Genomic DNA, 12,807 nt, shown 5'->3' with positions numbered 1-12,807 from the left:
TAGCTTTATCTTATTTGATTACTATAATTTTTTTTTTACCAAGTGTGTTTAGCAGGCCGATAGTATATAAGTAACGCTTAGCTGTGCTACGATGTAAAATTAATAATATTGTGTGAACAATCGCTCTCCATTCATTCTTGTTTTAGAATACCAGATTGTCTTTTGGGGAACCTGACTTTCGAGACGTGTTTACCCTAGGATAAAAAAACCAACTTGTAAAACTGCACAGAACGCGGTGATTTCATGGCCAACGAGTGATACCACTAAATCCGATTGGTGCATCAGTGTCCATCAGTTTTAGCATTCCGACCAGGAACACCCCACTTGCGCTTAGCAAAGCAGCATTCCTAAGAAGCTAATATTCAAGACAGATCTGTTTCTGCAAGTGCATGCATAACGTTTAGTATGGCTTTATTTATATTTTATTTAACTAGCTCTGTTGGTGCGGTTTAACAACACTGGTTCTGTTAGTCTGCGAAGTTGCGAGCTATCTATCTCTGTGAAGGTAAGCGGACCAGCTAGCTAGTTAGCCTAGCTAGCTGTCATTCACATTCTTGCTGGTCATCCTTTGACTTAAACTATCTTAAGTAGCTAAGCCAAATGTAATATTCGGCAGCACCGGCTAGTCACTTGGCAACTCTTCCTGCTGTGTGTCAGCTTGCGGATTTAGCAACAGAGCCTCTTATACGTTATCTTCACAACAAAATACAAGTGTGATGTAGTAGCAATAGCCGGGGGAGACCGGTTAGTGTCTTGTATGGATCAGTAGCTATCCATGTAGACACTAACGGAGCTCATCAACGGTACAGCCAAGTTTGTTTGGATATATTTTCTCATAATAATATACAGCGTTGAATGATATGTTTTTCATGATGATTTTGTGTACGTAAGTGAATATGTATGTATTAATCGAATATTTACTTTTGTGTCTTGTATGTAGCTAGCTATGTCCTTCCATCAGGGTCGAGGATGTCCGAGGGGAAGAATCCCCCCAGGTCAACATGGATCCTCCCAAAACTACCGACCCACTAACCTGAGACCACCTCCTCCTCAGCAGCCCATGCCCCCATACCATTATGATCCCCAGGTACCCCCGGGCTCTGGCTACAGTGGCCAAGGGAACAGCGGTTACATGCCCCCCCATTCAGACTTTATGCCTTACCCCCCACCAGTACCTTCTCAAGGTCCAAGTCCCCTCAGCCAGTGCCCCGTGCGCCCTCCTTTCTCCAGCCCCCCTGTCCGCCAGGGCTTCTCAGAACCACCCCCCAACTTCCCCCCTCCTCCTCTACCCAGCTCTTCTGGTAGCTCCATGTCAGGGTCCCCAGCATCAGCTCAAAACACCTACCACTATATGATGCCCTCTGTACCCCCTCCGCCCCTCCCTCACCCCCCCATGCCCCCAACCATGCCACCCCAATCTATGAGCTACCACCCGCCATACTCAATGAACTACCCTCACCCTCCCTTCCCTCCACCCAGCTTTAGTGCTGGCTATGCCCAGGGCCCCAACTTCAAGCCAGACCATGGCTTCAGGCATGGAGGACAGTACAAAGCTGAGAAGCCCATGGATGACAGAAGGTCCCCAGAGAGAGGCCGTCGCCATGATGACCACAGGCAGAAAAGCTATGGGTACAGCGGTCATGGTGACAGGCACAAGCTAGACTTCCCAGGAGAGCGGAAGGACCGGGGCAGGAGCCCTGACAGGCACAGACCTGAGGGAGGGCGGTACAGGTCGGAATATGAGCGTGGCAGGACTCCTCCCCGACACAGGAGTAGGGAGCGCAGCAGGTACCTGTGGCTCTGTAGGAGTCCTTATGTTAATTTAATATATCAGGCTTTGAATAGCTGATCTTGATCTGTTTGATCTGTGTATTGTCGATTTCAAGAGATGCATGTGTGTGTTTACTTAGGGAGAGGCATCGTCATAGAGACAGTCGAAGATCCCAGTCCCCTGACAGGCACAGGAAGAGACAGAGAAGGTAACTGTTTGCTCACATTGAGTACATAAATACCTTACATTGAATGCCTTTACAATCTTAAGTTGACATCACTTTGTTACCTAAATCTTTGTTTTTATGACCACACCACCCACGTGGGGTGAGTGCATGAGATTATTAGGTCCTGTCTGTATTTTTCCTTTGCACTGTTGCCTCTGTGTGATTGTCTCCATTCCCTTGTTGTGCGATTCCCTCCCTGAAGTCGGTCAGCGAGCCGAGAGAGGAAGCGAGGTCGTTGGGAGGAGGAAAGAGAGCGGAGGTCAGACTGTCCTGGGACGAGCAGGGAGCGCAGCTACACCTCCCTGAGGAGCCGAGACACAGACGAGGCTTCTGTGGACAGAGACCGAGACAGGGACAGGGAGAGGGACAGAGACAGGGAGAGGGAGAGGGACCGAGAGAGGGACAGGGAGAAAGAGAAGGACAGAGGAGAGGACGAGAAAGAGGAAGAAGAGTTGCTGAAACCTGCTTGGATCCGTTGCACCCATGCTGAGAACTACTACTCCAACGATCCCATGGACCAAGTGGTACTATACGCTGTTTTCTTGGGTCTTTGCAAGTTTGAGAAGAAAAACAACAGGTTATCAAAACATTTTTAGCAAAAATGTACATGCAGCCTTTGATTTTGCTAAAATGCACCAGAGATTTATCTGACTCATTTTCAAATAGTTTTTATAGATACACATAATTTCCAGAATCAACCAACATTGTGAGTGTCAGTCTCTTAATTGTTTTGTCAAGCTCTGCATTTTTAACTGTGTCTGTTTGATTTCATAGGGTGATTCTACCGTGGTGGGTACCAGTAAACTGAGGGACCTCTACGAGCGCTTTGAGGAAGAGCTGGTCAAGAGACAAGAGCGTGCTCAATCTGCCCGGCCTAAATGGGACCCACCCAAGACCAAGCTAGATGAGGATCCGTGTGTTGTATTAGAAAGTAACACCAAAGGTATTTAACTCCCAATGCTGTTTTACAGATCTGTTGATGATGTTTTGTCATCTGTGACGTTAATAACATCTAGTTTGATACCCTACGACTGGCACAGTGTGTCGAGACGTGGTAGATTAGCACCCACTGTGAGTTGTTCTGTGAATTCAGACCAGTCTGTGTGTACTAGCACTGACAGGGTTTGTGGTTATTGTGTTGCTGTTCCAGAGGACAGCAGCAGTGATTCGGACTGTGAGTCTGACGGCGGGGGCAGCACTTGCTCCAGCAGCGCTGACTCTGACGTGTTTGACGTCATTGCTGAGATCAAGCGCAAAAAGGCCCACCCAGACCGCCTGCATGAGGAGCTGTGGTACAACGACCCGGGCCAGGTCAGCTCCTTCTCTCTCCTCTCTCTATTGTGGAGTTGTTATGACTAGTGTGTCTCTAGCTAGTCTAGATGTTGATAGTTATGACTAGTGTGTCTCTAGCTAGTCTAGATGTTGATAGTTATGACTAGTGTGTCTCTAGCTAGTCTAGATGTTGATAGTTATGACTAGTGTGTTTCTCGTGTGTGCAGATGAATGACGGGCCGTTGTGTAAGTGCAGTGCCAAGTCCAGACGCACAGGGATTCGCCACAGCATCTACCCTGGAGAGGAGGTACCTGTAGCAAACACATATACACAAATGCAGCAAGCACACATACACAAATGCAGCAAAAATGCTTCATTCACATTCCAGGACAGCAGGACTTGCAGGTTTATAATACAGTATGTTAAATAAAGCTATGTCTGTTTTTTTTTCTAGCCTGTAAAAAACTGTCGTCTAATGAACAACAACTCTGGGAAACTCTTCCACTACAGAATCACTGTGTCTCCACCAACTAACTTCCTGGTACTTATACAGATCTTCTTTTTGGACACCCTTGTTTTCTGTTCATGGGTTAATTACTAAGACCATCACATGACCTGACCAGGAAAAACTGTAGGACCTAGTTATACTGTAGGCTATAAGTCCCTAAATAGGTGGTATCCGGAGTCGAGAGTTTTTCCCAGGTCACTTGGTCCGGAAGAACTCCAGGCCCTACTTATGATATTATAAGATACTTATGATATATATATATTTTAATGTCTGCATACATGCATGCTAATTTATGTCTTCTCTTCACAGACTGAAAGGCCCACAGTGATTGAGTACGATGACCATGAATACCTGTTTGAAGGCTTCTCCCTCTTCTCCCACACTCCCCTCACCAATGTAAGTGTGGCCTCAGTCTCTCTCAATTCTCTGATGTGTCTGTGTCTGTCTACTGGGCTGTTTAAAGGACGTTGCTCTCTCTTTCTCTCTCCTCCGTCATGTCCTCCATATGGATAGCCTGTGCCCCGTCTAAGCCCTGCATATAGACATGTTCCTCCTCTTCAGGCAGGTTTATAAAGACCCCATTAATAATTCACACTAGTGTTTTGGCTTTAAACCGGCAAAAAAAAAAACTGACTTCAAATCTGCCTTTCGTGTTGGATGGCTCCTTTGTTGCTGAGACAAAGTTCTCGTCTGTGGTGCTCTGACCTTTGTTTTTAAGTCCTCTCCCTACTTTTGAAGACCTATCAGTAACTGTCAAACATAATAGAGGTTGAGAGTTGAAAGACCCTCCATGTACAGAGTCTTCCTCTGTAGGCTCTCAGCTGCCACCATGTGGAGAAGGGAGAAGGAGGATGGGAAATCAATTGGAGGCAAAGCCTGACAGAATCAAGGAGGGGTGTGTGTGTGTGTGTGTCTGTGTGTGTCTGTGTCTGTGTGTGTGAGAGATATGAAGAGATGAGAAGTAATGCACATATTTGGTCAGTATCCCAAGACTTCAGCAAGGATTAGTCCAGATTACCGGCAGATAATTTATACAACCCCAGGTAAAAACCTTGCATAAGTGCCTGTGTAGAGCTGGGGGATTAAGGACCTCGAGCGTGGCGATATTAGCCCCTGCTAGTTAACCGGTGGGGTGGGCATCAGCGTATGCGGGAGGGACCCAGGTTAATCTCTTAAAATGGACTCCTGCGCTCAGACAACAGAGAGCATGTAACTGTGAGATTAAACACGGAAGACTGGGCTTATCTATTTAGAGAGATTGAAGTCACTTAATGTTCAAAAGCCCTGTGTAAAGAGGTCTGTGCGTGCACGTTGTGTGCGTGTGTCTGTGTGTTTGTCTGTGCGCGTGTCTCAGTTTTTGGCCGCTTATAGAGATGAGGTTTTAATGAGTTTCCATGAGAATTTGTAACCTCTGCCTAACGCCATGGTAATGAGTGGGCTTCTCCTTTCTTTCTTCTCTCCCTCCGTCTCTTTCATCATCACAGATTCCATTGTGCCGAGTGATTCGTTTCAACATAGATTACACCATTCACTTTATTGAGGAGATGACACCAGAGGTCAGTAAAGCCCATCTTCTCTCTCTCTCTCTCCTTTCTTTTGTCTTTAGTTTTTTTCCCAGACGCCTGTCTCTGAACACATCCAAGCCCCATGTAACCTATGTGCTACAATGATGGCCCTATAGGATGCAAATACCCTTTTTAAACGCCACCTTCTTCTAACCCACAGAAGCTGAATGTGCTGAGAAGCATGCTTTCATGCCAAAGTTATGAATCTTGAGTTAACGATCTGGTCACATCTTTGCTGTTATAATGTGGTGGTGGTGTTTTTATGCCACTTGTGTGTATGTTTGTAGCTGTATTAACCCTTTCTTCCCTGTGTGGATGTCAGAACTACTGTGTGAAGGGACTGGAGCTGTTTGCCTCCTACTTGTTCCAGGATGTCTTGGAGCTCTATGACTGGAACCTGACAGGTGAGGAACCTCACACTCCATCTTGTCTATACACTTTGATACAGATATTAGTTAATTCACACTCCAACATCAGTCATGGAAGTGAGAATACAGAGACTTCGAGGACCAAGGCTTTGGTTACCCATCTCTTTTACTCACTCAGTTCAATTCATATCTGTTTAGATTCAGTCACTTTGCATTAATGCAAATTCATAGATATGTTCTTGGTAACAATTAAAATTGTGTTGAATCCTTCTTCTAGCATTGTGACTGCCTATGGCCCCTGGTCTGAGCATTGATTACTTTATCTTATGATGACTGATGGATAGATGATTCACTTACTAAAACTTGTGCAGTTTTGCTTTACCACAATATCATTCTTCTATTTCCAGGTCCAGAGTTTGACAACAACTCTCCTGGATGTCAGAAGTTTCACTTCATGCCTCGCTTTGTCCGATTCCTACCTGGTGAGTGTCCTCCTCCTAAGCCGTCATGATCTCCACAACATTCTGTCTCTCTCTGGTGGTGACTTGTAATACTGCTATGTGTGTTATTATAGCGTAGTAAGCAAATATGTTTCTACTGTGTTTTTCCATCTCTTTTATTTTCTATCATATCTCACTGGACATGGCATTTTGGCATTTATTAAGAGTGGTTGGTCAACATTCAGGATGTGAGAATTGAAGGCATTGCCAGTCTTGCTGTTGGATATTCATCCTTGTTGCACATGATGGTGCTAGTGTACTGTCATATCATTACATGATCTTTATAATAACATTTGTGCCAACTATATGTTGCCCACACATTTTTTTCAATAGATTTTGGGACATTTGTTTTATGATTCCGAAATCTCTATAATAAATACAAATATTGAGTTTTTCTGCCTTTTGGATAGTACTGGTTTTGTGTGAGCTGTGTGTGTGTGATTATTTGAGAGAGACAGAGAGAGAGAGAGTGTATGCACATATATTTCTTATTCTCTTTCTAAGAGGGAGAGTTCTATAGATTTTTTCGGTGTTTGTTTGAATGTCTGTCCGTGTGAACACTTGTAAATGGAGGTCAATCAATTTTGCATGGGTGTCTACTTGACCTTGTCCCTCGGTGTGTGTGTGTGTGTGTGTGTGTGTGTGTGTGTGTGTGTGTGTGTGTGTGTGTGTGTGTGTGTGTGTGTGTGTGTGTGTGTGTGTGTGTGTGTGTGTGTGTGTGCGCGTGCGTGTGTGTGCCTGTGTACGTGTCTCAGATGGCGGTAAGGAGGTGCTGTCAATGCACCAGGTGCTGCTCTACCTCCTGCGCAGCAGCAAGCCCCTGGTCCCTGAGGAGGAGATAGCTGACATGCTGCAGTGGGAGGAGCTGGAGTGGCAGAAATATGCTGAGGAGTGCAAGGGCATGATCGTCACCCACCCTGGCATGGTAAGGGCAAGGGCATTGTACAAATCAACCATTGCATTTATCTAAATGGTCACCTCAAAGTTTGTCAGATGTTTTCGGACATCAAGAGGGGGACTATTGTCGAGGCAAAAGCAGATCCAGTATAAATTCATTCAGATGCTGTTTTTGTATGTTGTATCAGTAAGCCTCATGACATGTTCTAATACTTTTTCCGTAAAATCGATTGTTTGTTGTGGTTTTCAGAAGCCGAGCTCAGTGCGTATAGACCAGCTGGACAGGGAGCAGTTCAACCCAGACGTCATCACCTTCCCCATCATCGTCCACTTTGGGATCCGGCCCGCCCAGCTCAGCTATGCTGGAGACCCGCAGTAAGACCCTCTTGTCTCTCTTCTTCTACCCTGCCACCCTAGCACTCCTTCCTCCCCTCAAACACACCCTTCATATCCTCCATCTCCCCCGTTCCCTCTGCTCCTTATTCAAGATGTTGATGGCAGCACACTTGTGATCTAGAGAGAGAGAGAGAGCCGTGACATTTTCACATGCGTTGTCACGGGTCCTGGGGTTCCGGTGGGCGCTGTCGCCGTGGGAATGGCAGTGTCTGTCTCGTGAATAGTAATGCTACACACTCACACACACACACACACACACACACACACACACACACGGCTGAGGAGAGGGAATACAGTTCTGTGTCCTTGCATAATTATGAAAAGCAGTATATTAGATTACCCCTGCCATTGTCTCTGAGGTGTTCATAGAAGCAAAAACAACACAAAACAAAGCGCCACTCAAAAGTGAGTTCTAGAGTATTTCTTTGTTCTCTTGTTTGAGACTAGTGTTTATCTGTATTGTCAGATACTTTTCAGATGTCTATTCAATCGAGGAAGAAGAGGATGAAGATGTAAGTGGGAGGAGGATCCTCGTTATGAATCCTTTAGCCATAATTTCTTGTTAGGTTCTCTGTCCTCTGCATAACGCTGTCTCCTGTTGGTACATTTTGGATGTCCGTCTCTATACCCTTCCTGCGCACTCCTCCGCTATGTCAAACCTCTCAAAGCTGCCGCTGACTAATTTATGGGTGGACAGGGACATCAATAACGCGGTGGCTGAGGACATGGAAATAAAATAAGAGTGCACTGAAAAATTCCACCGACCCTCATGACGCAGATGGAGAGGGCAGATTTGGCGTTAATTGCGGCGGTGGCAATGCCACAGAGAGATACCACAGACACTACTGCATATATTATAGGAGGAGAGGAAGTCACCCCCCCCTTCCTCTAGGTTGCCTACTGAAGAAATTCATGTTTAGGGATGCTCAATCCTCTGTATTTATCACTACCACAGAGGGAAGAATGGGACAGGGAGAGGGATAGAGAAAGACTGAGACGAAATGAGGACAGAGATGGGAGGGGGAGAGGGAGGAGGGGGAGAAAGAATTGAGGAGAAAAAGTATAGAGAGGACCGAGAGAGAGAGAGCGGCGGCATATGCTAATTAAAGCGTGTTCACTGCACAGTGCGGCGCGGCGCGGCAGTACCCTGAGAGCAGAGAGCGGATCTGTCGAAAGGTCATATGAGCGGATTGCGGAAGGAAGGGGGCCTCCTAGGCTGAAGCCCAGTACTCCACTGCGGCTCTGCCGTACAGTGATGGCGGTGAGCCCATAATCACGGCGGTAAAGCCGTCTCAACCCCTGTCTCAGTCTCTAATGAAGTCCCCCTCTATTAAAGCCCTTTAATCCCTCCTTCGTCGCTGCTCTCTCCCAGCCGCCACTCATAATTGAATAACTCTCCTGAAATGAGGAGAGACTGGCCTGAATAGGAGCCAGAGCGGTTAGACTGGCCTCCTCAGTCCATCAATCTAGAAGTCAGTCTGGGGGTTTAGAATGGCTCATATCATATTGCCGACCGCTCCCTGCCTCTTCACATGCAAATTAAGACAAAGACAATGGTGGTAGTTTTGGTAAAGTGTGAAAAGGGTATGTGTGGAAAGATGGCCCTCGCTCATGATGTCACATACATCGGCTATAGGACATCAGACTTTGCAGGAGAATGGAATAAGAGATGCACCACAGACAGCCAATGTGCATCAACTCTTTCTTCTAATCTATATGCTTCTTCAGCATCAGTGTGGGAAAAGTATTCCTCAGGCCTCACACAGAAAAAAGCAAATGGAGTTATCGCTGCAGGCTATTATATGATGATGTTTAATAATAGCTAGCTGCAGATTAAATATTGATGTGTTGTTGCGTATATAGACGCAGCTTGACTCCTATTTACTTGCAGGTACCAGAAACTATGGAAGAGTTACGTGAAACTACGCCACCTGCTGGCCAACAGCCCGAAGGTCAAGCAGATTGACAAGCAGAAGCTGACACAGAGGGAGGTGGGTACATTTGAACTGCGCAGGCTTCTGGTAATTTACTGTGACGTATGCCAGCTTTGTGCAATTGTAATTTCACAGGAGCATAAGGTTGAAAGAGTGTATTGGCATAATTGCTGTCTGCTCATCACCCCCGTTTCACCCAGATTGTACCCCCATGCTACAGCTGCTGATATCTTGTCCCTTTTGGTGCCAATCCTTTTCCCTCTCGTCACCCTTGTTTCCCCTGCAGCTTCTGTAATGTATTTCCTCCTTCAACTCTTGTAGTACTTTTAGCCCCTGTAGCGCATGTATCTGCTCTCTTTATCTCCTCTATCTCCTGTTGCTACAATTGCCTTTGTTGGTGCCTATGTATTCCTGCTTGTTGTTACTGATTTAGATCCACTAGTTGGCTGCTGGGGCTCTTGTAGCGCCTTGCTAAAGTCACTGCAAGTGTTTTGAGTCTTATCTGGAACTGTACTGTTCACACACACACACGCACACACACACACACACACACACACACACACACACACACACGCACGCGCACACACACACACACACACACACCCCTCCCTCCCTCCCTCCCTCCCTCCCTCCCTCCAGCAGGGCAGATATTGTGTAGGCCCTGGGCTCAATTAGCTTGTTTCCCACGTAGCACTATGAACTCTGCTTAACAGGCCCTGACATTCCCACTGTCAACCTGCAGAGGAGCCTGCTGAAATTTGTGCACCCCGTGCACAAACACCAAAGCCATGCTAGAGAGTCTCTGATGCAGTAACATATTTATTATGTTCAGCCCCTGGGAACATCATTAGGAGTATGTGTGTCTATGTACACTTATGTAGGTGTGTTCACACACAATAAATGATCATTTATTACTTTCTGTTGAATTGGGTGTAAAATTAATATGTGAGAGGCCTTAACTTGGATAGTTGTTTTTTACCCATAGAGAGGCCTTGTTAGTGGACTAGATGGTGTACAGTTGTCTGAACTGGCCTTCGATACTGCATGGTCAATTTGGAGTGGATGGCCCCTAGAGTACAGAGGACCTTGCCACAAGGAGAATCCCAGATGGAGCCTCCATCTACCCGTGCATGTGTGCGTGTGCCCCTGCGCCCCATATGGAGGCCCCAGGGCCCCCTGGCTGACCGCTTTGGTAGTCTTCAAAACCACAGCTGCCTGTCGGCACACACATGCATGCACATGTGTATGGTAACACCCATGTATATACACACTCCTCCATAATCACAGGTACAGTTGACACACCGCTGTCTCTCTGTGGACATCGCTTCCAGTGTGTGTGGGTGACTGTGGCTGTTCGCTTTGATGCACAGTTCAAAGTCGGGTGGCATTATTTATTCACGCCTTTGTTGTTCTTATTTCCTTGGCGAGTCAAATTCTTGGCATTCCATTTCAGATAGATCACAGCTAATTCTGACACGGCAGCTAGCATCACACAGGCACACACACACACACACACACACACACACACACACTGGCTGAATGACAGAATGACAGATCTCTTCGATCCTGGCTTTCATTTGTAGGACCCTCTTGTCTCAGGCCAAGAGACCCTCTTGTCTCCCTTGTTTTGTTACCAGTTGTCTGCTGTGGGGCTGACATTGTGTACACCCTGGCCTGTAACGAATGGCTGCTGCTTCTTGAGCGGGCTGTTGCTGCAGGCTCTTATGTTGGTCCTAATGGACACCCTGGTGTCGGTGTGCACGCTGCCGGGGATTGGAGTCCAGGCTTCAGCTGTATCTCAGCCTCTTCCCTTCCTATCCTCTACCCCCTTTCCCACTCACAGCCATGCTGCCCCATTGCGATGCCTCAGTTAGCCGGCTGTCACTGCTGTTATTATGTTTGTCATATGATGTTGGGAGGGTTCAGTCTGCTGCTGAGAGCTACCTGGAGAGGGAAGGGGAGGGGGATAAAGGGAGGGGAGGGGAGGGGGTAAAAGATGGGAGCTGTCCCCGCTGGCTCTGACCCAGCAGATCAATAATTGACTGGTTGGTTGGCAGGAAGCTCTTCAGAAGATCCGTCAGAAGAACACCATGCGCCGGGAGGTGACGGTGGAGCTGAGCAGCCAGGGATTCTGGAAGACAGGCATCCGCTCTGACGTCTGTCAGGTGAAAAACCGCCACCACCGACTACACTAGCCCAACCCACACACACACATACTCACACTCACACTTTCTCTCGAGAAATAATAGACATATTATGCAATTTTTAAAACACAGGTATTAAGTAGCCAACCAGTCTGACATGATAGCAAGATGGGGGTAAGGATTTGTCAGTAAATGGCCTCTATCACTCTCTCTCACACTCATACTCCACTTGCCACTATAAATTGGTCTCAGAGTGGACTCATGCAAATGTTTTCTCAGTCAGGCAGTCAGATGATGAAGACTGGAACAGGTCTGGCTTTGTTAATTGGCTGGTTAACGAGGCCCTGGGAGTGCTTGTCGGTGCCCCTGCTCTGGCCCCAGGGCAGCGTGGCAGGTCTGCCTGGGTTAGTAGGGACCTGGCTCATTTGGCTGACCTACAGGGACCCCCGGCCTTGCCGCAGACCCCAGTAACACTAATTAAGACATGCAGCGCTCCCCCGCTCTCACGCAATGGCACAGGGTTAATGTGTGGTCCGCCTGCTCCATGCTCCCCTTCTTCTAGGCTCGCTTGATAAGACTCTGCTAATGAGAATTCAGATTGTCGCTCTCTCTCACACACTTACTCTAACTAACTCTCACACTTTCTCTCTCTCTCATCTTTCTCTCTCAGAAACCTTTGAAACCTATGAGTTTGAAACAGAAAGTTCCCTGTGTTTGTTTAGATGTGTGTGTGTGTGTGTGTGTTGCCATGTTGAAATGGGTTATGATTCGACCGTGTCGAAATGTGAATTTCCCCCCTCTCTCTCATTCGCCCTCACGGCACACCAATTGGGCTTTTGATTATTTCATCTCCCTCGGTGGCAGAGCAGCACTTAATAAATAATGACTGGATGATTGATTTTCACCATGTTCTCTCTCTCTCTCTCTCTCTCTCTCTCTGAGCAGCATGCCATGATGCTGCCTGTTCTCACCCACCACATCCGTTACCACCAGTGCCTGATGCACCTCGACAAGCTTATTGGCTACATCTTCAAGGAGCGCTGCCTCCTACAGGTAAGACACAGACATGACTCCTAGCAGTAGGGATGACAACCTCACCTTGACAGCTCTGCCCATCAGGGGTTATATCGTAAAGGGTAAAACAGGACAGACTGCCCACACTTGGGGCATCTGTTGACGTTGACTTTAACACTGCAGTGGTTAGCCTTTACCCAGGCCAGAGTTT

The 12,807-nt window shown here is 47.0% G+C and overlaps 1 protein-coding gene across 1 annotated transcript in view; it reads left to right on the top strand.

Moving 5' to 3' along the window:
* Positions 1-367: 367 nt before the first annotated feature.
* drosha (drosha ribonuclease III) overlaps positions 368-12,807 on the top strand; it is a 51,221-nt gene continuing 38,781 nt past the window's right edge. Inside the window, exons 1-17 of the mRNA XM_083682768.1 lie at positions 368-505; positions 941-1,788; positions 1,911-1,979; positions 2,200-2,521; positions 2,772-2,940; positions 3,148-3,308; positions 3,497-3,577; positions 3,725-3,811; positions 4,088-4,174; positions 5,263-5,334; positions 5,666-5,747; positions 6,119-6,193; positions 6,967-7,136; positions 7,359-7,483; positions 9,396-9,495; positions 11,496-11,603; positions 12,528-12,635. Of these exons, the coding sequence (XP_083538894.1) occupies positions 947-1,788; positions 1,911-1,979; positions 2,200-2,521; positions 2,772-2,940; positions 3,148-3,308; positions 3,497-3,577; positions 3,725-3,811; positions 4,088-4,174; positions 5,263-5,334; positions 5,666-5,747; positions 6,119-6,193; positions 6,967-7,136; positions 7,359-7,483; positions 9,396-9,495; positions 11,496-11,603; positions 12,528-12,635 (2,658 nt within the window). The 5' untranslated portion in view covers positions 368-505; positions 941-946. The remainder of the gene's footprint in view (positions 506-940; positions 1,789-1,910; positions 1,980-2,199; positions 2,522-2,771; positions 2,941-3,147; positions 3,309-3,496; positions 3,578-3,724; positions 3,812-4,087; positions 4,175-5,262; positions 5,335-5,665; positions 5,748-6,118; positions 6,194-6,966; positions 7,137-7,358; positions 7,484-9,395; positions 9,496-11,495; positions 11,604-12,527; positions 12,636-12,807) is intronic.

Source organism: Argentina silus, assembly GCF_951799395.1.
Source record: "Argentina silus genome assembly, chromosome: 1".
NCBI lineage: Eukaryota > Metazoa > Chordata > Actinopteri > Argentiniformes > Argentinidae > Argentina > Argentina silus.
The sequence above is the reverse complement of the archived record's forward strand: the minus strand, read 5'-3'. Positions and strand labels throughout refer to the sequence as shown.